This window comes from Ambystoma mexicanum, chromosome 9 (assembly GCF_040938575.1).
Source record: "Ambystoma mexicanum isolate Mex_15411 chromosome 9, UKY_AmexF1_1, whole genome shotgun sequence".
NCBI lineage: Eukaryota > Metazoa > Chordata > Amphibia > Caudata > Ambystomatidae > Ambystoma > Ambystoma mexicanum.
This window is the reverse complement of record NC_090931.1, coordinates 921,117,165-921,141,661: the sequence shown is the minus strand read 5'-3', so window position 1 is coordinate 921,141,661 and position 24,497 is coordinate 921,117,165. Positions and strand designations below refer to the sequence as shown.

The 24,497-nt window shown below is 43.7% G+C and overlaps 1 protein-coding gene across 1 annotated transcript in view; it reads right to left on the bottom strand.

Annotated features, from left to right (window-relative positions):
• CCDC141 (coiled-coil domain containing 141) overlaps positions 1–24,497 on the bottom strand; it is a 676,030-nt gene that overhangs the window by 52,914 nt on the left and 598,619 nt on the right. Inside the window, exon 19 of the mRNA XM_069616100.1 lies at positions 23,681–23,875. Within this exon, the coding sequence (XP_069472201.1) occupies positions 23,681–23,875 (195 nt within the window). The remainder of the gene's footprint in view (positions 1–23,680; positions 23,876–24,497) is intronic.

The following is a 24,497-nucleotide window of genomic DNA, read 5'->3' as shown; positions in this document are numbered from 1 at the left end:
ACAACATCACGTTTAAGAATGTCTTCAGGGAAAATAAGAATCACACTGGTGCTGTTTGTTATACACTTTTGATTGCCACACAATCTGCAAGTTAAGCACCACTCCTTCTGTATACCTTCTACCAGAAGGGCAGCCTGCTTGACACTCTTGATTCCCCACTTGCTCTTTAACCAAATGCTGACAATAATTCTGTCTCACTCTGACTCTTCTTTGGCTTTGGCAATGTGAGTTTAAGCCACTTCTTTTTATGAGTTTCATCCAACATGGACAATAGGATTTACAAACATTTGGATTCTCATTTGCCCCCTCTTGGCACTGGTGATGATTGTTCTCTTTAACTTGCCTTGTTATAGTTCTCTTTTGGCTTTGGGAATAGTAGTTTATATTGGATTCTCCAATTATTGCCCCCTCTTGTTGCTGGCTTTCAACCTGATCCACATGCAGATAATCACACCCTTTTGGTCTGGTGATCAAGCTCCCATTATTGCATAGCTTCTTTCCAAATCAGCTTGGTTTACAAAATAACAATGTGTCTACTTTCGGTCAGTTGGGTATTTAAAATGATTTTTCCTTTGGAATTTTGCCCTATGCATATTGTTTCTAATGTTAAGGCACCCAGTCTGGGCAAGCGAGTGGTTACAGAGCGCTCCAGTGTCTCAATATCTTAGTGAACTCACAGGGTCTGACGTGCACGTCTGTTTGCCGTGCTGCCTCCAGGTCCTCTGATTCAGCTGCTTCTTGCTGTCCGAAAACCTGCTTCCTTCAGTCTCCTGTGGCCTGCAACACTCGAACAAGGAGCTCTTTCTGCTCCAAAGGCTCTCCGGTGATTGCCTGCCACCAGAGACAGCCTTACTTCGGGGAAAACTTTCAAAATGTACGCTTCCCGCTGCGCAACCTCTGCACCTCAGGTCTCCAGGGGTAAAACTTCTAGCTCTGATGCTTCCCACTGCGCAACCTCTGCAATTAAGGCTTCTAGAGGCAAAGACCCTCTCGGGACCGGCAACTGATTGACACTCGACAGTGGTGCTGGCGTCTTCTTTCTCCTCCAGATTCTGCTTCTGCTACAACGTGGAGAGTTCACAACTCCTCCACTTCCTACTACTGCTCTGCTTCTTCTCCTTACTATTGGCCTGCACCCGAGGGGGACTTTTAACCCACCCAGTTTCCCTCAGGTCTAGGTCAATTCCACTAATAAGCTGCACTTTGCAGGTTTCTGCCTCTTCAGCCCTCTTCTCCGTCCCAGTAGTTTGAGGAATAGAGTCTGTAATGTAAGAATCATCTTGTCTAACGTTTTCTATTTTACAATAAGCCATTAGAAGGTTGGGGTCTCAGAGACAGTTAAGAAAGGGGGTTTCCCATTTCTCCTGACCTGCTTCCCGCCTCATGTGATCCTCCTGCAGAACACCACCCCCAGGGTCAGGATCAGAAAGTGTCTGCCTTTCCCTGACCACATGAGAAGGGTCCCAAGCCAGGTTTTCTGGTGGAATCATCTCTGATTCATCACACAACCCACAGCTCGAGTAGAGGAACTCACTTTGCTCGGACCTCCCTTAGCTCGAGTTGGCTGGTTGGGGGCTGTTACCAGCCATGCCCGCCCTCCTGAGCAGGCATGGATACCATATTCATATGGTGCAGAGGATAGTGTGGTGCAGGTGTGCAAAATATACCCCAATTTGCATAACAGCTTCATGAGAAATGTCAGACCGTGTGGGAAATATCTCACACATTATGGTTATTATTTTCTAATTGACATTGCTTAGCTTAAAACGTTCCAATGTATGAAAGAACATAGACCATAGAATGATGAAGAGTGTGGAGCGGATGAAGGGTGTGGAGCGGATGAAGGGTGTGGAGCAAATGAAGGGTGTGGAGCGGATGAAGGGTGTGGAGCGGATGAAGAGTATGGACCGGATGAAGAGTGTGGAGCGGATGAAGAGTGTGGAGCGGATGAAGAGTGTGGAGCGGATGGAGCAGACGAAGAGTGCGGAGCGGACGAAGAGTGCAGAGCGGACAACGTGTGTGGAGCAGACGACGTGTGTGGAGCGGATGACGTGTGCAGAGCGGATGAATTGTGCAGAGCAAATGAAGTGTGCGGAGCGGGTGAAGTGTGCGGAGCGGGTGAAGTGTGCGGAGCGGATGAAGTGTGTTGAGCGGAAGAAGTGGTGGAACCATAGAAGTGGGTCGAACGGATGAAGAGGGTGTAACAGATGATGCAAGTGGAACCGATGGAATGCATGGATCGGACAAAGTGCATGGATCAGAAGGAATGCATGGAACTGATTGAACAGATGGAGTACATAGAACTGAGGGAGTACATGTGACGCATGGAATGCACGGAACGGTTGGAGTGCACGGAACGGTTGGAGTGCACGGAACGGTTGGAGTGCATGGAATGCTTGGAGCTTGAAGACGCTTGATCTATAGCACCTACAGAATACCACCATATCACATCACCACGCTTACTCTCTTCTATACACCACCACTCAATTAGAACACAGCGATATAATGACACATTCAGTATAGCTGTTCTCTTACAAACACATGCCACATACTCCCCATCATCCTAACTAAACACAGCTGGCTGCACACCCGCTAGCCTAGGCGTTCTCCTCAGGCCTAACGCAGCCAGGATCAGTCTGGTATCACCCTGCCAGAACGAACGCATACTCCTGATCTCCCAACCACCATACCTATCGCTAAGAAACAGCTATCATACGAGGACCACACCTGCTGCACACATATCTGGTGCACACACGCACCTTATGACTCTCTCTCTCTCTCTCTCTCTCTCTACTGACTTGAACTACAGTACAGTTCCCGAGGGCGTTCAACCTACCAGCGCCTTGAGATCATCCCAATAGTACATAAGGCGCTATATAAATGCAAAGTGACATAACATAACATGAAGCGCACAGGTCACGCTCTGCTGCACCCTTTAAAAAAAGAAAGGCACTTTCAGATAAAACATTTTGAAAGTTTATTGTCTTATAGTTAAAAATGTCCGCACGGAATTCCAAGATGGCCGCCGAACGGTAAAGATGTGTGCGGTGCGCAAGCACTCCATCTCTACTAAATCAACATCCCCAATTGAGTACAATCAGGCGTGGGATCTTCATGAACACGAGGACGGATCCGAAAACCCCTATTCGCCCGAGAGAGGTGCTTATTCTAGTTTGACTGCCGTCTAGCTGCGGGTCTGCGGCCACAACACAAAGCGAGTCACAAAGCCTTGGGGGACGGAGCGGCCATCCGGAAGAGACCGTGCGGAGCAGGCAGACTCAAATACCCCCGCAAAGTGAATTTTAGCATCCTAAAAGGAGGTGGCATCATGAGGCAGGCAGTTGGTGACAAGACAAGGGTGCACCGGAGTGGCTTTGACACGTCCCAGGGCCCTCGGCACATGCGGCAAGCAGTCGGTGCCTCAAAGCTAGGTCCGAACAAAGGGGTGAAGGGCGTTGTTCAACATTCAGGGCCGCGGAGTATAGCAAGATACGCTTCATCAGTGCTTCTCCTGGTACATGGCGTTTGGAGTAGGAGATTTAGCCGGCAGCAGAGGCAAGTAAGGCAGATGGTGGTTCTATTTGTGAATATCTCCCAAATTTTAATTATAGATGCTGAACAGTGACCCCACTTGTGAGGTCTTTTCAAACTATTCTTGTGTACGCAAATCGGGGTCAACCTGCCCGAAAGGGGACCACACAGGCAACCCAGCAACAGAACTGACAAAGCTGGGACTTATAGCAAACAGAGGCGTGGCTGACGGTGTGGTCGCAGAAAGCTAGCTCAGAAGGGGGAACGGTCTTGAGTTATGGACTGTGGTGCATAATCAGTACAACTGGCAAACTGTAAGTGTAGGCGGAGTGTGACATTAACTCAGAAACCCCAGGCTGAAGCCAATTACCAGATAGTTTACTTCCATGCTACTGCCACATAAGGAGGTGAGACAGGTATTGATCATAACAGGGGAAACAGCTCCAGATTGGATGGGCGAGACAAGCTGCAGAACTCATGCCTAGGAGCAATGGTATCCTTCACCAGGAAACTTTGGGCTGCCTACTCACCCTCTGTCCATTTTGGAAGAGCTGTCAAGGGTCACAAAGAATCTTCAAATACAGTACGGAGACTTAGAGAACTAATCTAGACGTTCTAATATTCGAATTTAGAACCTTTCCGTGGCAGTGACAGAACCAGAGCTAAGGGAGGCAGTTACGTACATTTTCACAAATCTAATCACCAGTGAGGAGGCAGTTAATATTCCGCTAAACAGGGTGCACAGGACGGGGCTGAGGAGGTTGGAACCAGGGGCCCACCCTCGGGATGTGCTGGAGGCGTGCGTGGTATACGTGCAGAAGGAACAAATACTGAGAAAGGCACGGACTGCGGCACCAATTACATACAACTTAGCAGAAATTCAATTATATCAAGACCTCTCAGTGATAAATCTTCAAAAATGTAGAGGTATGCAGGAGGTGCTGAAAACTCTTCAGGCATGCAAAATTAAGTTTACAAGGACCTTTCCGTTTGGACTGCTCTTTGCTTTGGAAGGAAGACAACACAGGATTACATCCAGAGAAGCGGGGATGTCGCTGCTTCAAACAGAGGAGGAGATAGCTATGTTATGTTATGTTAAACTATTCATATGGCGCCAAAGCCTGAGGGCGTCCAGGTGGTGATCACTACAGAAGGAATAGGGAGACCTTCAAAAATTCCAAAACATTACTCAAATAACCTGGTTTTCAGAAGTTCTCTAAAAACAGAGTGGTTATCTTCTTTTCTCATGGATTCTGGCAGTTCATTCCATGCTTGGGCTGCTAAAACCAGGAAAGAGCGACTTCTTCCCTGGACTCTTTTTACGCGGTCAATTTTCAGACCGTCTAGCTGCGGGTCTGCGGCCACAACACAAAGCGAGTCACAAAGCCTTGGGGGACGGAGCGGCCATCCGGAAGAGACCGTGTGGAGCAGGCAGACTCAAATACCCCCGCAAAGTGAATTTTAGCATCCCAAAAGGAGGTGGCATCATGAGGCAGGCAGTTGGTGACAAGACAAGGGTGCACCGGAGTGGCTTTGACACGTCCCAGGGCCCTCGGCACATGCAGCAAGCAGTCGGTGCCTCAAAGCTAGGTCCGAACAAAGGGGTGAAGGGCGTTGTTCAACATTCAGGGCCGCGGAGTATAGCAAGATACGCTTCATCAGTGCTTCTCCTGGTACATGGCGTTTGGAGTAGGAGATTTAGCCGGCAGCAGAGGCAAGTAAGGCAGATGGTGGTTCTATTTGTGAATATCTCCCAAATTTTAATTATAGATGCTGAACAGTGACCCCACTTGTGAGGTCTTTTCAAACTATTCTTGTGTACGCAAATCGGGGTCAACCTGCCCGAAAGGGGACCACACAGGCAACCCAGCAACAGAACTGACAAAGCTGGGACTTATAGCAAACAGAGGCGTGGCTGACGGTGTGGTCGCAGAAAGCTAGCTCAGAAGGGGGAACGGTCTTGAGTTATGGACTGTGGTGCATAATCAGTACAACTGGCAAACTGTAAGTGTAGGCGGAGTGCGACATTAACTCAGAAACCCCAGGCTGAAGCCAATTACCAGATAGTTTACTTCCATGCTACTGCCACATAAGGAGGTGAGACAGGTATTGATCATAACAGGGGAAACAGCTCCAGATTGGATGGGCGAGACAAGCTGCAGAACTCATGCCTAGGAGCAATGGTATCCTTCACCAGGAAACTTTGGGCTGCCTACTCACCCTCTGTCCATTTTGGAAGAGCTGTCAAGGGTCACAAAGAATCTTCAAATACAGTACGGAGACTTAGAGAACTAATCTAGACGTTCTAATATTCGAATTAAGAACCTTTCCGTGGCAGTGACAGAACCAGAGCTAAGGGAGGCAGTTACGTACATTTTCACAAATCTAATCACCAGTGAGGAGGCAGTTAATATTCCGCTAAACAGGGTGCACAGGACGGGGCTGAGGAGGTTGGAACCAGGGGCCCACCCTCGGGATGTGCTGGAGGCGTGCGTGGTATACGTGCAGAAGGAACAAATACTGAGAAAGGCACGGACTGCGGCACCAATTACATACAACTTAGCAGAAATTCAATTATATCAAGACCTCTCAGTGATAACTCTTCAAAAATGTAGAGGTATGCAGGAGGTGCTGAAAACTCTTCAGGCATGCAAAATTAAGTTTACAAGGACCTTTCCGTTTGGACTGCTCTTTGCTTTGGAAGGAAGACAACACAGGATTACATCCAGAGAAGCGGGGATGTCGCTGCTTCAAACAGAGGAGGAGATAGCTATGTTATGTTATGTTAAACTATTCATATGGCGCCAAAGCCTGAGGGCGTCCAGGTGGTGATCACTACAGAAGGAATAGGGAGACCTTCAAAAATTCCAAAACATTACTCAAATAACCTGGTTTTCAGAAGTTCTCTAAAAACAGAGTGGTTATCTTCTTTTCTCATGGATTCTGGCAGTTCATTCCATGCTTGGGCTGCTAAAACCAGGAAAGAGCGACTTCTTCCCTGGACTCTTTTTACGCGGTCAATTTTCAGACCGTCTAGCTGCGGGTCTGCGGCCACAACACAAAGCGAGTCACAAAGCCTTGGGGGACGGAGCGGCCATCCGGAAGAGACCGTGCGGAGCAGGCAGACTCAAATACCCCCGCAAAGTGAATTTTAGCATCCCAAAAGGAGGTGGCATCATGAGGCAGGCAGTTGGTGACAAGACAAGGGTGCACCGGAGTGGCTTTGACACGTCCCAGGGCCCTCGGCACATGCAGCAAGCAGTCGGTGCCTCAAAGCTAGGTCTGAACAAAGGGGTGAAGGGCGTTGTTCAACATTCAGGGCCGCGGAGTATAGCAAGATACGCTTCATCAGTGCTTCTCCTGGTACATGGCGTTTGGAGTAGGAGATTTAGCCGGCAGCAGAGGCAAGTAAGGCAGATGGTGGTTCTATTTGTGAATATCTCCCAAATTTTAATTATAGATGCTGAACAGTGACCCCACTTGTGAGGTCTTTTCAAACTATTCTTGTGTACGCAAATCGGGGTCAACCTGCCTGAAAGGGGACCACACAGGCAACCCAGCAACAGAACTGACAAAGCTGGGACTTATAGCAAACAGAGGCGTGGCTGACGGTGTGGTCGCAGAAAGCTAGCTCAGAAGGGGGAACAGTCTTGAGTTATGGACTGTGGTGCATAATCAGTACAACTGGCAAACTGTAAGTGTAGGCGGAGTGCGACATTAACTCAGAAACCCCAGGCTGAAGCCAATTACCAGATAGTTTACTTCCATGCTACTGCCACATAAGGAGGTGAGACAGGTATTGATCATAACAGGGGAAACAGCTCCAGATTGGATGGGCGAGACAAGCTGCAGAACTCATGCCTAGGAGCAATGGTATCCTTCACCAGGAAACTTTGGGCTGCCTACTCACCCTCTGTCCATTTTGGAAGAGCTGTCAAGGGTCACAAAGAATCTTCAAATACAGTACGGAGACTTAGAGAACTAATCTAGACGTTCTAATATTCGAATTAAGAACCTTTCCGTGGCAGTGACAGAACCAGAGCTAAGGGAGGCAGTTACGTACATTTTCACAAATCTAATCACCAGTGAGGAGGCAGTTAATATTCCGCTAAACAGGGTGCACAGGACAGGGCTGAGGAGGTTGGAACCAGGGGCCCACCCTCGGGATGTGCTGGAGGCGTGCGTGGTATACGTGCAGAAGGAACAAATACTGAGAAAGGCACGGACTGCGGCACCAATTACATACAACTTAGCAGAAATTCAATTATATCAAGACCTCTCAGTGATAACTCTTCAAAAATGTAGAGGTATGCAGGAGGTGCTGAAAACTCTTCAGGCATGCAAAATTAAGCTTACAAGGACCTTTCCGTTTGGACTGCTCTTTGCTTTGGAAGGAAGACAACACAGGATTACATCCAGAGAAGCGGGGATGTCGCTGCTTCAAACAGAGGAGGAGATAGCTATGTTATGTTATGTTAAACTATTCATATGGCGCCAAAGCCTGAGGGCGTCCAGGTGGTGATCACTACAGAAGGAATAGGGAGACCTTCAAAAATTCCAAAACATTACTCAAATAACCTGGTTTTCAGAAGTTCTCTAAAAACAGAGTGGTTATCTTCTTTTCTCATGGATTCTGGCAGTTCATTCCATGCTTGGGCTGCTAAAACCAGGAAAGAGCGACTTCTTCCCTGGACTCTTTTTACGCGGTCAATTTTCAGAAGGAATGCTTTTGTGGATCGTAGGTTTCTCATAGTTTGAGGTTCGACAGCCGGAGCTTAGGCCGCTGCAGACAGTATTGCGTCAGGAGAATGATCCTTATCGGATCGTCGTAGAAGAAGACAAAAAGGCACACTTAGGGAGGACTGGAGAGCTTGCCTTAGGGGTCCAAATCTCAAATCAACGAAATGAAGGTCCAACAGAGAATTTATATCAGAAACGGTCCCAATGGGATCAAAAGAACAATAGAGCAGACAGAGACGGAGTGTGACATCTTGGAACACATTTGTTCAGGTAACAGATGGGGTGTTAGTGTACCCCGCACTTATCCCTTGGACCGCAGGTGTTTCACATCCGGTGGCATTCACCCCGGGAAACAGTAGGTTCTGTGTCTCACACCAGGGGACTTTGGGGGGAAGGGCAGTGATATGTTAGGGAAAGGCAGGGGGTGCGGTAGGGTGGACTGGGGGGCTTATCAGTTGTGCACATAGTGGTTTAAAGTGTTTTAACAGAGTTGGCCCACATTTTTACAAAATCTATGGTGAACAGAGTCAATGCCTTTAATTCACCCCACTGAAATGCAGAAAGCTGGACTCTCTCCCTCCTGAGGCGCCACCAACCGGACTTGATGGCGCTTCAGGAAACTAATCCGGAAAGTGGATAAAGTTAAACTCTGCATGAGTCAGTATCCGATCATTATCCAGGCTACTGCGGATGTTAAGGTTGCAGGAGTGTTAATAGCAATAGAAGCTGGAACCTGAGTTAAGGTAACTCGCACCGAGATTCATAGAGAGGGTAGATATATATTCACAAATTTGGAGTTATGCTCTGTTGAGCTGACGGTCGCATCAATATACGCCCCTAATACAGGCCGGAAAGGTTTTCTGAAAAACACGATTGCCCAGCTGGAATCCTTTGCAGAAGGGTAAATATTACTTTTAGGAGACCTCAATATTGCATGGGACCCGAGTGTGTCAGAAGCAGGCTGGCAAGTACAGCCAAAATCTCCCCCTCGCTTTCTTTACAACCGAAATTAGCAAAATTTACTTTGGTGGATGTGTGGTTAAATATCTGGGGGAATGATAAGGGATACACATTCTATTCACATGTGCATCAATTGTTCTCCTGTATTTATTATGCATGGATTTGTACCTCTTTTTTTGGGTAATGTCATGCACATCATGACCACTTACATTGGATTTGACAATCCCTGAGGAGACGCAAAGGATCTGGTCGTGGCGATTTCCAATGGAATTTTTGCAGGATCAAATTATTAGGAGGCACGTTGCTGAACAAATTAAGCAGTACTTTGATTTCAACCCAATGAACCCTGATGAATTTAACATGGGATGCTTTTAAGGCAACATTGAGGGGCTTTCTCATAGACGTAAACAGATGGCACTAGATGTAGAACTAGAGGAGGAACTCAGTCAGATACTGAAAAAGATGGAAACAAACATGGGCCCGACAATGCAGAAAGTGTTTAGGGCTGCGGCTGGCAGGCTTAATCTCTACCAAACCAAGAAAGCAGAGAAATCCCTTCTCTTCCTTAAACAAAAATATTATGTAAAAGCTAATAAAAACGATTGTCTCCAGGCCTCCCAGCTCTGTCACAAGGTTGCATCTAGGATGATATGGCAGATCAGGATCTCTTTGGGGGCAATAGTTTCAGAAACTAGTGATGTTCTTACACAATTCCATTTGTTCTACTCGGAATTTTTTTAATTCCAAATCCCAAATGCAGACTGTCAAGAGGAATATTTAGAGATGGTTACACTCCCCCGGCTAATGCAAGCTGAAAGTCAAGGGCTCGAATTGGAGATTACGCAGGAAGAGGTTCTCCGGGTTATTCGAGATATCCCCATAAATAAATCGCTGGCTCCTGATGGATACCCAGCAAGTTTTACAAAACATATTGTAATATTTTCGCTCCTATACTAGCCCGATTGCACAATTCATTGGCAAGTTCAGGCACTTTCTCCCCCCTATGATGAAAGAAACAAAAATAGTGCTGTTCCCTAAATGAGGAAAAGATATAACCAACTACAGAAGGTACCGCCCTATTACTCCAATAACTATAGATGCCAAAATCAACACTAAGGTGTTGGCCAACAGGCTAGAAAACATATTATCTTGATTGATATACCCAGACCAAACGAGATTTATAAAGCATCGGCAAACACATGATAACATTCACATTGTGTGCCATATTTTAGAGAAAATAGAGAAGAAGCAGATTCCGGCAGTCCTCGTCTCCACAGAGGCGGAAAATGCATTTCACCGGGTCGAATGGGTGTTTCTTTTTTTTGCTATGGCAAGGTTGGGGTTCGGCCCAAAGTTCATTCACATGGTTAAGGCTAATTATAAACATCTGATTGCAAGAATATTAATAAATAGCAAACTGTCTCTCCCCATCTCCCTACAACGTGGAACTAAGCAAGGGTGCCCCCTTTCACCTCTATTAGATGCACTACACTTAGAACCTCTACTATCAAGGGTTACACAAACGGAGGGAATTAAGGGAATCAAATTTGGGGGTATCCTGCACAAAATCGTCGCGTATGCTGATGTTATGCTACTTATAGTAACAGACCCCTTGAACACTTTACAAGCACTTACTCAATAATTTGCCAAATTTGGCAAAGTGGGGGCCTACAAATAAATGAAACTAAGTCTAAAGTTTTGAATTTGTCCCTATCGTCTGCAGAAATTCAGTCTTTAAAGTCACACGTACAATTTGGCTGGGCAGAGGAGTGGATTAAATTGCTTGGGGTGAATATTACTCCTACAATTAAAGGGCTATATGCAGCTAACTACCCTTCATTGTTAAAGGAAATTGAAACCCAGTTATTGAAATGGGGTCCCCTTACTATTTCCTGGCTAGGTAGAATAAACTCGGTGAAAATGGTCACGCTTTCCAAAGCCCTATACTTGTTCCAAACATTACCTATACGGGTCCCAAAAGTATTTATCCGGAGACTGCATAGAACAATCTCTACATTTATATGGAAAAATTAAGCCCAAAGGTTAGCCTTTAGCACGTTGATGGTTCCAGCAGAGCGGGGTGGGCTAGGCCTCGCTAACTTTATGAAATGCTATCATGCAGCTCAGATAAGGATCATCAAAGATTGGTCAGTGGGAGAGATGGGGAAAATATGGATACTGATGGAGCAAGTGGTGGGGGGAATCTCGACCTAGGAATGTGTTGTGGCTGCCGAAACGGAATCGACCTGCCAATATACATGCAAGTGCAATTGCTAGTACGGTGGAGGAAATTTGGGATACAGTGGTTAAAAAGCATCATCTGACAACGTTCCCATCTCACCTTACACCCTTGTTTCATAATCCACAATTTACCCCGGGACTAGATCACAAAACATTCATGAAATGGAAACATGCCGTTTGTGAGAAACTTAGAGATAGGTTTCAGGGAGGAGTCCTCAAATCATTTACACAATGTACACGGGAGCTAGGACTGCAGATTTCAATATTTTGAAACAGACGAGTTGTGGAAGAGACTGATATCTGGTGAGAACACGAGATGGACCCAAGCTCTGGCCAAATTTATTGAATTTGCATTTGAGCTGATAACCCGCAATCGGCCTGACGGCGAAAACGCTTTAAGATCTGAAGTACGTTAAAGCATAGAAGACGCAAGAAATTTGTTTTGGCCAGGTCAGCCGGGGTGAGGTCTTTTGAACTTTGATGGTTATTGTCTGTCGTTTCACGGCAGGACGATCTGGATGATGTAAATCTTTGACAAAACTTAGTTGTAACTGAGTAAAGTTCAAAATAAAAAAATAAAAAAAATAAAAAATATTTCCAAGTTAGGAATTGGATTTTTGCCCCACCAGTAAAGATAGAGGCAGTAAAGGAGTTGACACCGTTTGAGAATTTTTTTACATATAATCCAAAGCCCTTATTTCAAACCTTTACAAGCTATTGAGTGACAAAAAACTCAAAGGCGTCCATGAAGTATAAACAACACTGGCAACTAACACTGGGGGAGGTGATATTGGATACCGAATGGGAAGCGCTATGGAAATTAATACCTAAACTCACTAAGTCAATCCAAATCAGACAGTTTTCGTACAAATTTATGGTGCAATGGCACTATACTCCTGCGAGATTAAGGAAAAGGAAACCCTCCATCTCTGACAAATGCTGGAGGGAGTGCGGACGGGTCAGAGATTGGGAACATATTTGGTGGAGTTGCCCCGCGCTGGTGCAGTATTGGGAGGAAGTAAACAAATGTATGGTAGAAATGTTTGCTTTGCAAGAACCGCGTTCCATGCGATCATGTCTGTTGGTGCTGTTTGAGGACAATTTCAAACAAAACTCAAAGCCTATTTTTAAAGCGTATGTTATTTTGCAACTTGCAGCTTTGTTGGTGATACCACAAAAATAGAAGGCGAAGGACCCGCCTCATGTTACGGACTGGTTCTCCAAAGTTTGGAACTTTCTGGCAATAGAATGGTTAACGTATGCCATACATGGGAATCAATCGACATTCATTAAAGACTGGAGTATAATGTTGTGCTTTTTACAAAAAGACTATAATGTTATCCATTGTCCCAAAAAACAGCGTATATTGGGAATTGCTTGAGTTTGTGGCAAGTGCTTGTATTTGGAGGTGGGCTCATTCTGTATTGTCAAAGCTCCATGTTTGCACAGTGAATAAGGTGGGTAGGGCGCGCGGAGGGGGGAAACCAGGGTGGGATGTGAGGGGGGAGTTGGAAGTGAAAAAGAAATGGCAATGAAAATAAGTTTTAAAAAAATGCTCTGGCAACAAAACAGGAGAAAACACGTAACGCGTTTTACATCCAACCAGGTGCTTGTTCACACAAATAATCTTCTCTCGAGTGCTTGTTTAAATGGCCATTCTCCACTACATATGCCACTCTACGGTTTCCAAAATATGTCGGCCATCTTAGCCTCCTGTCTGCAGTATAATAACTTCAATTCAACTACATATTTAAACATTGCTAAAGCAGGAAATGTGCGCATATGAGCACACAGAGAACACTTCTTTTACAAAGTTATAGCACACATATTACATAATGCAATGAGTACATTAATTTCGACAGATTTCATAATTCCATTCCAGAAATAATTAGGTCTCTGGTGCTTAGCGACTCACACATACATATGAAATTCCATAAGAAGCCCTAGAAAGCAAGGGATCATGATTCAAGACATAGTAAAAAAAAACACACCAGAACACACTCACGCTGAATTTCAGACCCTGTAACTCCATACGTGTAGATCGCAATAGATTTGCTGTCTCATACTCTAAAAACCAACCATCATAGTTCAAGATACTGCAAAGTGCAATTGTTTTGTACAAATCCGCAAATGTGCAAACGACATGCTTTAAATCATGCTCAAGTCTGTGTAAATATATAATTGTGCAAAGATGCGTAAAGTGCAAAGTGCATAAGATTATGAACAAAGTCCAATAACATAAATACACCAATTCACAGTTATATAACTGACACATTATTACATTATAAGATGCAAAATCCTGCAAGGTTGTGCAAAACAATGCTGCAGATAAAGTGGAAAGTGCATAGAACTGTAAACAAGTTCTTACACATAAAAGAAGCAGCTAGATGGTGTTCTGTAGCTGTCATTGGCATTCCCTATTGAAATAAGTGTACATTACAGCTATATCACTAACACATGTTATTACATTGTAAAATGCCAAATTCTGCAAGGTTGTACAAAACATGCTGCAAATAAAGTGCAAAGTGCATGAAACTGTAAACCAGTTATTACATTTCAAAGAACCTGCTAGATTTTATTTTACTTATTTTATTTGTATTTATTTGTTATAGCACCAGGAACCCACAGGCATCAGGGCGCACAAGTACACAGCAAGACATACATAGAGAAGACGGGACAAGGAAAAGTCATCAGATGCTGGTCACGACAGGGTAGTTAGAACTCTAATTGAAGTGTAGGGTTTTTACTGAAGAACGGAAGGACTTGATGTTCTTATCCAAACGTAGAAGGGGTAGTAGGGAGTTCCATAGCCGGGCCGCTCGGGTGGGAAAAGCCCTTCCGAGTCCGTTAGCCTGTCTAACCTTTTGGCTATTAGCCAGGGCAAAATTTGTTGAAGGTAGAGTACGTTTGGGCTCGTATAGGGTCATGCAAGCCTTCAGGTAAGCTGGGGCCTTAACATAGAGGCATTTATGCACAAGTATGGCTGTCTTGAACTGTATCTGAGCAGGAATAGGGAACCAATGTGGGGACTGTCTGCTCGACGATATGTGCTCTCGTCAAGGGATTCCCTTAATGATGCGAAAGAACAAGTTACTTACCAACTGGTAACGTTCTTTCGACTGGATGTTCCTCCAACGTATTCCACATCTTTGACATGTAATGTCCACATCTGTGCACTTCCGAAACTTTTCGGCAGAGGGCGTCCTGCGTCGATGGCGTTGAGTCAATTTCCATCGAAGGCCTCCGTCAAGGACGATGTCACCGGATGTTATAAATAGGACGCACCGCGCCAGTAGCCTCAATTCCGTTTTTTCTGCAAACGTGTTTCTTCGTAGAACTCGGCGCACCTCGTGTGTTCATCGTTACGATGTCTTTCTCTTCGACCCCTCTGACTCCGACGCAGGACGCCCTCTGCCAAAAAGTTTCTGAAGTGCACATCTGTGGACATTACATGTCAAAGATGTGGAATACATTGGAGGACACAATCCATTCGAAAGTGTCACTTTGGAGGATCTTAAGTTTTTGCAAGCATTTTTTATTTGCCCCTATCAGCAAAGCGTTGCAGTACTCCAGGCGAGCGAGAATAATTACTCATGCAACTGATAAGCAATGTGACTCTGAGATAAAGGGTTGTATGTTCTTTAAGAGTCTAAGATGATAGTGACTGTTTTTGGAAATATAGTTTACCTGGTTGTCAGCAGTGAGTGAGTGGTCAAGGAGAACACCTAAGGTCTTAACTTTCCCAGTGACTGATATAGTACAATCCTTGATACGAAAACAAGAATATTCTTTCCCCTTTTTGGCACATGATCAAGTAGGGTGAATGCCGCTGACAGATCTAAGAGGACCAGTAGCTCAGTTTTCCCCTGATGCAGGAACTCGAAAATGTTGAAGGTCGAGCAATGTTGTCTTGGTACTGTGCTCTATTCTGAACCCTGGTTGTTTTCTGTGGAATTTAGAAGCTACTTCAAGAAAAACCTGTAGTTAAGGTAGCCACTTTATCCAATATTTCCAATATAAAATTTGAGTTAGTAATTGGTCTCATGTTTTTTGCATTTTTCGGGTACATCCTTGGTTTCATCACTAATGGGGTGATGGTAACAACCTTGATAAATTCAGGGACAGAGTTATGATCGAATGAGGAATTTACAAATCTAGGGAAAAAAGGGAGGAAAATATTGTTATTATACAGCACAAGTTTGGCAGGGATAATATTTTCTCGGCATAATGTAGGATGCATTGAAGTAAGGGGTCATATCCATCTCCAAACTCGTATCAGTCTTAAAGATGAAATGAGGTTGTTCCTCGTTTTGTATTGACATGGAGGAATTATAACGTAGAACAAGGTTTTGAGCCGTAGAGTCACTTTTTTGATAATTCTTAATTCTGTCATGGGCTACCGAACGTTTGTTAGCAAAAGCCTGCTGGGCATCATCATAGTCCTGATCGGTGTGATGAATAGGTAGGGAGAGAGCCTTGGGTTTTTCGAGAAGCTTTAAAATCATGAAGAGTATTTTGGAGTTGTTATTAGATACGGTTATTTCTTCATTGAAGAAGCTCTTTTTAGCTGTCACGATGTGATGTTTGTATGCTTGCTCTGAGGACTTCCAACCTGCCTTGTTGGGGCTGTTGGGTGTTTCAGTCAAAGTTGCTTAGCCCACCTTTTCCTTTATTTTAGATGTTATTCTGTAGCTGTTGTTGGCATTTTGTTTCGTATTAAAGTGCAAAGTGCATTGTTTTGTAAGCACATCATTGTGGATACAAAATGTACCCCCCATATAACCGGTGTCCCAAAACAACCGTCATCTCAAAGCAGATTACATTAAATAAATCAAAAGAAAAATCTGAAAGGCAAAAGCCAAAGAAAATAAACATGGCCAAATGTCCATTTCAAAGCATTCACTGTCAAATTCCAATAAACGTGTGAAGCTCCTCATCAATGTTGTGGCCTCATGGGGGGGTTCGTTTCGAAGTCAATGGCCAATTCTGTTTCCATTTGGCACAACTTTAAAGTTCTGTCCCCACCCTTTGGATGTTTAGGCACATGATTCACTCTAAAGAAAGAAAGGCCATTTAAAATACCACCATGCTGCTCATGAAAATGTGTGGCAATGGGATAGGAAACGTCCGTGCGTTTTATGGCCCGTATGTGTTGCAGAATCCTCATTTTTAGCTCACAGTTAGTGCTGTCCACATACCACTTACCACAAGGGCAGCACAGATCATACACCACAAATTCAGTATTACATGTGATATTTGAATGAATGCTATAAGTGGTACTGGATGCACACATACAATTGTGACACTGCATATTGACGGACCATACACTTCTGACATCTAGAAAATCCCAACCGATTTATGGAGAGCCAATTTAATTTCAGAGCAGTCTCCAGAGGCACATAGCTTGACACAGGTTTATCTTTCAGGGACGGGGACCTCCTATAGGTAATACTGGGGCGGTCTGGTAAAAGTTCTGACAGTACTTTAAAAATCTTGAGGACATGCCACTGTCGGAAAAATGATATCACGAATACCTTGTGTATATATATATTACATTCATCTTCTGAACTTTGCCCAGGGCTCATGAAGGGAAATCGAAAGAACATTTCTTTCTAAAAATAAACTAACATGCTGATAGAAATGTGGCTGGCTCACAGCGGCAGCCCCACTCCTCTCTGACACTTGAGCAAAGGTATGTTAGGAACTGCGCTCTAAGTAGAAAACCATAATCAAATCCTAAAGGCATGATTTGAGTTTATAGATCTGTTTTATATATATTCCCACATAAAATATACCTTCAAAATGAATGTATGAATACACTTTGGTAAAGTCATGTTATGGCTAAGTTTCATTTCAAAAGAATAGATAATTAAGCAGAATAAACGTTCTTAAGGGGACTTTATGGTTCAAAAACAACAAAACCCCAAAAGTGTGTCAATTATGGTTTCTAAAGCAAACGCAGCTGTACCACTGCCATATTAAAAGAAGCATAACCAATGCCATGCTCTGCTCATGATATCTATCCTTGTGCTCTTTGTCATGGGGAAACAGGGCTTCAAAGTACTTTTTACAGTTGTTAGTTGTTTATTTTTTGTTTTGTCTCTCACAACAATTTTCAGAATAAACTAATCAGATTCGGGAACTTTTTTAAAATCTTTTTTTCGTTGTTGAACAAAGTGGTGTAAAAAGTGTTGGTACTTGCATATTATTTGCATCGACATATGCGGTGTCATGAGCAGTGCATGGCAGTGGCCAAATTATGTTTGGTTTACGATGGCAATGGTGCAGTTATGACTCTTTGAGAATCCATAACTGGCAAATGGTTAGGGGTTTGTTCTTGTGCACTGCAAAACTAATGTCCCTTTAAGAATGCTTTATTGCTTAATTTATATTGTTATTTAAAGGGAAACTTAATCATAACGCTCCTTTAAGCACTGTTTTTTCCACTGAATTTCACAGATTCTTTTTAGTGCAATATCACACTGGCAGTGATCAATGGGCCTTTCCTCTGGCCCGGACATACAATCCCAAGAAGCCCGATGTGCCTTCTGGGCATGGCCTCTGGCCCTGACATACAACCCCAAGAAACCCGATGTGCCTTCTGGGCATGGCCTCTGGCCATGCTCAGGGGCCACTTTTCCCAGGGCTGGGCCTTTGGACCGCCTCGGGGCCATCAAGCTACCCGAAGGGCCAACTGGCATGACCTATGGGCATGCCTAGGGCCTACTTTCAGCAGGGCAGGACTTTATGCCCTGCCCCAGAATCCTGAGCCACCCAATATAAGGCTACCACCTGGACAGTAGGTCACCTCCTGTGTCAGAGACCCAGATGTTGCCCACAACTCAGTTTGGTACCCCCCGGGCAAAAAGTGGTTGTGTGCCCATCTAGACGTTAAACATGAATTTTATACTTTCCTGAAAGGAATAGGGTACCCCTGTTCATGGTGACCAAAAGGGTGCTAAGTGTGTGCTATGTCTGGAGACACAATCCAAGTCTCAAACCTGGCTTGAGTCTGGCTCAAAATTGAATATTTAAAGGGAATGTTGTGAAGTAGGGGTGGAGCGTGAATTACGGCTTAATTTGCAGTGTGATGAACTTTGTATTATGGAAATACTAAATTCGGGCAGTCTATGTACCTCTACGTTGGTTTCATCATCCTTGGTAGACTTTACATTTTTTTCCCACTGGACTAGTGGTTTGCTCCTCAATGTTGCCATTCCCACAATTTGTAGAGTTCACATTTTTACAGCCCGTATAGTCAACTCTTTTTGAAAACGAGTTGTTTTTCAGTGATTTCATATTTTTGATTGTTATGTTTCCATGTGTATTCCAAACATTAAAACATATTGCCATTAGATGATAATTTCACCCGTTTAAGAAACTGTTTGACGTTTTGTTGCATTTCTTCTGGTCTATATCTTCATATGTTTGAAGTGTCTTCATCCATTTGGAATTTTGTTACGTTCGTACATTTTGGCAACACTCCAGACCTAAGGTGTTTCATACATTCATTAAGCACTTTAATGTCTTGTTCCATTTCATCTTCTCAATGTCTGTGTGGGGTGTTTTGATCTGTTCATTCTACATTTGGTTTTATGATCCAGTGGCACGTACTGGTGTCACTCTGCACCTATTGTCCATGTACATATATATAAGTACCTTTATATTGAAAAGTGAATATCTTCAGTTTGGCCGTTTTCTTTCCACTTGCCTGAATACATTTTGCGAATGGACTTCCACATTGTGGTCCTGCATATCTCAGACAGGACATTTCCCAAAAGGGCACCAGTAGCTGCATTTTTCTTGTGGAGAGTGTGCTTGGTTTACTTGACAAGGACATGTTTTTCGTTCAGGTATACAAAAAAAATACAGAAAACTGTTTTCCGTGCAATATTTCACAAAAGTCTGTTTTGATTTTTATACTGTCAATCTTCTCTGGTCACACAGGTCTCAAGCAACTAGGGCATGAAGAGTTCCTACTGCTTGTGTGGATGGATATGGGAAGAAAGGCAGTTGTGATATAGACTTGATTGATATGGAAATCGGATAAACATTGTACCAGGAATATGGAGTGACCTATGAGATGTACTTTACTTTTAAGGCATTATGGTTCATTCAAACACAGAGCATGCATATCTCTCCTTCCTCTAGCAGTTGTGATAGCGGCCAAACATGCTACTTTCCGTGTTAGATACTGTGTACCGGCATGTGTTTGAAGGGGGTATCCATCCATTTGGAAAGCACTATCTTTAGCCTCTGGGGTCGGGGGACAGGGTCCCCTCACTGGGTATACCATTTTGTGAGACCTTCTAAAAAGTCCGTAATCACTAGGGTGGTGAAAAATAATCCACAGAAGGGGTTTTTCTACAATCTGTAATACCTGCTAAATGCACTTTTATGGCAGAAAATCAAGAAGCAGATGAAGCCAGATATAAGAGGTAAGGTGGAAATCTCAGCTGGACCGGAGGTGGGTTCATGACCGCCATGGCAACAGAGAATGAAAGCATTCCACCTGAAGGTGTAAAATGCTCTGCGTAATGTTCATCATGCCATTATTCAGGTAGCAGCCAATGTGGACAGGTTCAATGTTGATACACTGTTGTGAAAAAGATTGCCTTTTAGCCTGGCCAGTACACACAGTTTGCATAGCAACTACCATTGTGGTTGACAGGAGAGGAATAGATAACTGGGGTATCATAATTGGTGTTTCTAGGTTGGACCAATTAGAATAATTGCTGCCACATTGGATTGTTTCAGTGTGTATCGCCAGGCTCAAACTGAACTGTGCATGTACAGTGGGGGCGGCTCTTTAGAGAGCGCCCCAGTGCACCTGGTGCAGACAGTCACATAGGCAGACCTCAGCATTGCTTTCATGAGCTGCTGCAAAATGGACATGTGAACATAGAATACGAGTCAGAGAGATCTGTTTTTTCAGTGGCACTTATCTTGTTGTGAGTCAAAACAAGTTGGGCACAATCCATGCTATCCCAATGGGCAAGGCGCCCATATTCCACTCCTTTAACCGTAATCATAAGTGATTCTTACTGAATTGATGCATTTCAAATGACAACCACTACATAGTTACACATCACTTAGGCATAATTTGGCATCTGTAACGTCTCTAAAAACACACATAAGAGCCACCTTAGCACTACCCAGTACATAGGTTAACAACACAGATCTCAAGAACATCAAAAATAAAACATTTAAATGTGTTGTTTAATCCTTATTATGCAATATGTCATAGTACAAAATGTCTGTCTTTATCCCAACATGTTTCAGTCACTGAAGTTACAAGACCTTCTTCAGAGGAGCACTTGTGTGGTGGTCAGGAGGGGAAAACCTCTCAGTTGAGGAGATCTAGCATGAAGTAAATGAGTGAGACCCTCTTAACACTCTAAAGGTTGGGAGCAGACCCTAAGTATTTCCAAAAATAGCTTTGGCTGGTAAATCAACTTTTCGAGTGATATCTGTGTGTACTCCAATGTATGGAAATTTGTTATACAGTATTTTTGATGGGGTAAGGGGAGTGATATGCCTTTTCATCTACATGAATTTGAATCTGAGTGCATCTTGGTAAATAAGTTGACCAATGGGAGGGAGTCACGTGGATGCTGCATACGGTCATTTATCCAAGCCCTGCTGTCCTGTATGTATCATCCTTTTGGTTCCAGCCACTACCCTCAACCGATTCAATGCCCCCGCTCCCCACACTGGAATACCAGAAGGCGCGTCACTCTGAAAAGTTAATATACCTGCTGGGGTTTTTCATGGAGAACTTTCTCCTGTCAGCTTTTTTACCCCCCTTTTTACCAGCCTTGACCACACGAATGAGACTTAATGTTGCTGATAGTGATAAGGCAATCCCAGTCTTAAGATATGCAAGGAATGTGATGACTGGTTTACATGTTGCTGTTTGTCAGGATTGTATATAGGTGGAAGGCTTGTTTTCTTCACAGCAATTGATCTGCACTTAACAGACTTTCTTTCACTTCGTTCCAGAAAGAGACCTTCCAATCAATTGAAAGGAATGCAAAATGTATGAAGAAAGAGGTTGTTTAATAGTCTGCCTTTGCCATTGCTGAAAATTAACCCTCGTCCTTTACTTCGGAGTGGGTCATTATTTTGTGGTTTTGATTTCGCAGACCGCTTTTCCACACAAAAAAGGAAACAAGAAGATGGGCAATAGGGGTGGGGCAACTACAGTGTCTGCTGTGCAGAATGGGCATGTCCGTGTGTCAGGGAGAAAAGGTTCAACTGTGGACAGGAGGGTCTGGGTCTGGTGAGGGATAGGCATAGCGAGCGGGTTAGGACCAGGAGGCTGGGGCAGAGGTAGGAGGTGAGGGTGGGTGCAGAAGCAGGGTGCACATGGTAAGGATCCATGGAAAAGCATTCTGCGAAAACATGTCCCCTCATGCCTTTATCTACATTCCTCCCACTCTCCTGTGGTACGCAGTAGCAGGGACCGCCCCTTTTCATCCCATCTGTACAGCTCTGAAGTGCCATTGTATCTCGACGTCCCTCAGAGTTTGCCCATTTTTCTGCATGACCTCTCCTTCATTTTGCCATCCACTATGGGCTTTTCATTTTTATTATTGTTATGTCATATTATCAGTATTTTTGTATGCTGTGCCCATCCGTGTAGAGGCAAATTGTGGCCTCGCTTAGGGTGGCAGCCAGATCGTGGTCTGTGAGGTGAAGAAGGAGAAGAGAAAAAGGGAACAGTGGGACAATTCTGGTGAAGTTCTGCACAGTTCAAAATTGATTGACTTGCCAGTAAATTATGGACACTGTGATTTTGCAGAATATTCTGCACCGATCAGGGATGCAGGGCCTAAGAATTGTTTCCACCTCCTCCAGAGGTCAGTGCTACAAATCTTCAGGCATCTCCATCCAAATTCAATTCTCTCTGTGTCATTTGACCGAGCGTGTAAACATAAAATACCTTTTCACCATACCATACATCATACCTTTTCACCATACAAAAACAAAACTATTGGCTTTGTCAACGTATATTAGTTAGAATTATGGAAACAATTTGGGTCACAATTCCTGAACCAATAAACCTGTTTTTAAACAAACAGTGCTACTTTTCATGACACTAACTCTGAGCGAAGTCTTGTGTTTATGGTGTTTTATGGTGCCCTGTGCCTTCATTCTGTATGTTTTGAATATGTTTTATTGTGTGTTTGTTTAGCACGCACTTGCCTCCGTGCTTAAGGCACTTTATAAATGCGCAAATAAATAAAAGTAATACTATAAAAACGAACTTATGCATAGTGTTCACAATTAGATGATCTAGGTATTCATGTGTGAACAAAAGAAATCTGCTTAGGAATGTTCTAATTCTTACTAAAACAATGAAAGTCTGTTTTGTTATTTTTCACAGTCTAAATCGTACCCAGGGACGTCTATTCACCGAAATGCCAGGGGTAGCGAAGGTGATGTCATTTGACCCCCACCCCGAAGTGATAGCGGGTAGCGAAGGAACACAACCCTTCACCCGTTGACAAAACAGGAAGTGGCATCACATAGCAATGTACACTACGAAAAATATGGTTACAATATCACTATAATGTGATGTACATTTCATACAAGAATGGATCGCCATATGTATCGCTCATATCAGTGTGTATAGGCCCATATTACCAAATGACTGTGAATGCAAGCAGACGTCCATGACCAAATGATAATGATGTGTTATATAGCACTTACGCTTAAGCGCTTTACATAGAAGAAATAGACACCCAACATCACCTAACCTGTGTTGGTACCCATTTATCGACCTCAGAAGTATGAAAGGCTGAGTTGAGGCGTTTAAGAACAAACTAAATCAGTGACTCACCCCCTCAAGTGAGCCTGAAAGAAACCTTTAATGAGTCTAGCAATTATTGTATAGAATTCCAGAAAGACACATTTATTTGGTATTCCTATTCTTTCTTATTTAGGGTAATTGCTGAAAGTGTTAGACTTGTGGAGCCCATGTTCTTTTTTTTTCTTTTTTTTTTATAGGGGCCTGAACAAGAAAGTCAGCCACTCCAGTAGCAAAGAGCCACATAGTGCTGGTCACAGCCCAGGAGCATATATTGCAACAAAAAAAAGACACTTTTTTTTGTAGGTCGCAAGGGAGACACAGAGGTCGCAAGGGAGACCTCAGAGGTCGCACTTGCGACCTCTGGCGACCCCCAAATGACGTCCCTGATCGTACCTCCTCTATTAGTTGTTGAAGATTCTCAGTCATGTCCAAATGTTTCTTGTAGTCATCCACGCCCCTAATGAATTCATTCATTTGAGTCTGTAACTCTGTCAGTGACTGCTTGGCAAGAACATCCTTATCGCTGGGCTGACTGAGTGTGCCGTCACACACTTTCTTCTCCATAGTGTCCATTTTCTTCTTGAAACCCTGAATTAAAAGAAAAAGAAAACATTCACTTTCATGACATGACCATTTATTTTCTTCAAACAGGTCAGAGTGAAGATTGAAAACAAAACGGAACCTTGCAAACTTGATATGCATCTGATGCGTCAGTAACAACAGAAAACACGTTTTATTGGGTCTCAAATTTTTGGGGAAATTGGTGATTCTTAGTCTCACGTGTCGCTATTAAAAAAACAAAAAAAATCTAATCATGTTAGAAAAGAATTTGAATCTGTTCAAAACGGGAACGTGTAAAAGCATTATCACAGCGTTCAAGAACACTGAAAAGTGTTGCCTTAAAACATGCGCTTGATGCTAAAATTGCTCTCAAAGAAGAGAGTTCTTGGCTTCATCCATCTTTACCTATGCAACATTTCCTCTCATGGGTTGCATGCTGAAACCACGCCAGTGGGCAAGCTTTGCTAAACTCGAGTCCTAATAATTTACAAAAAAGGCATTGCCACAAACCCAAATTGCCCTCTTTTCATAATATGTACCAACCACCAAGGCAGGGCAGATTGGATTCCAGAAATGAATACGGTTCTGCCTGACTGGGTACAAAAAAGGTAAAGCAGCATGCTCTTCTGCCTCTCTGCCCATTTCCTAC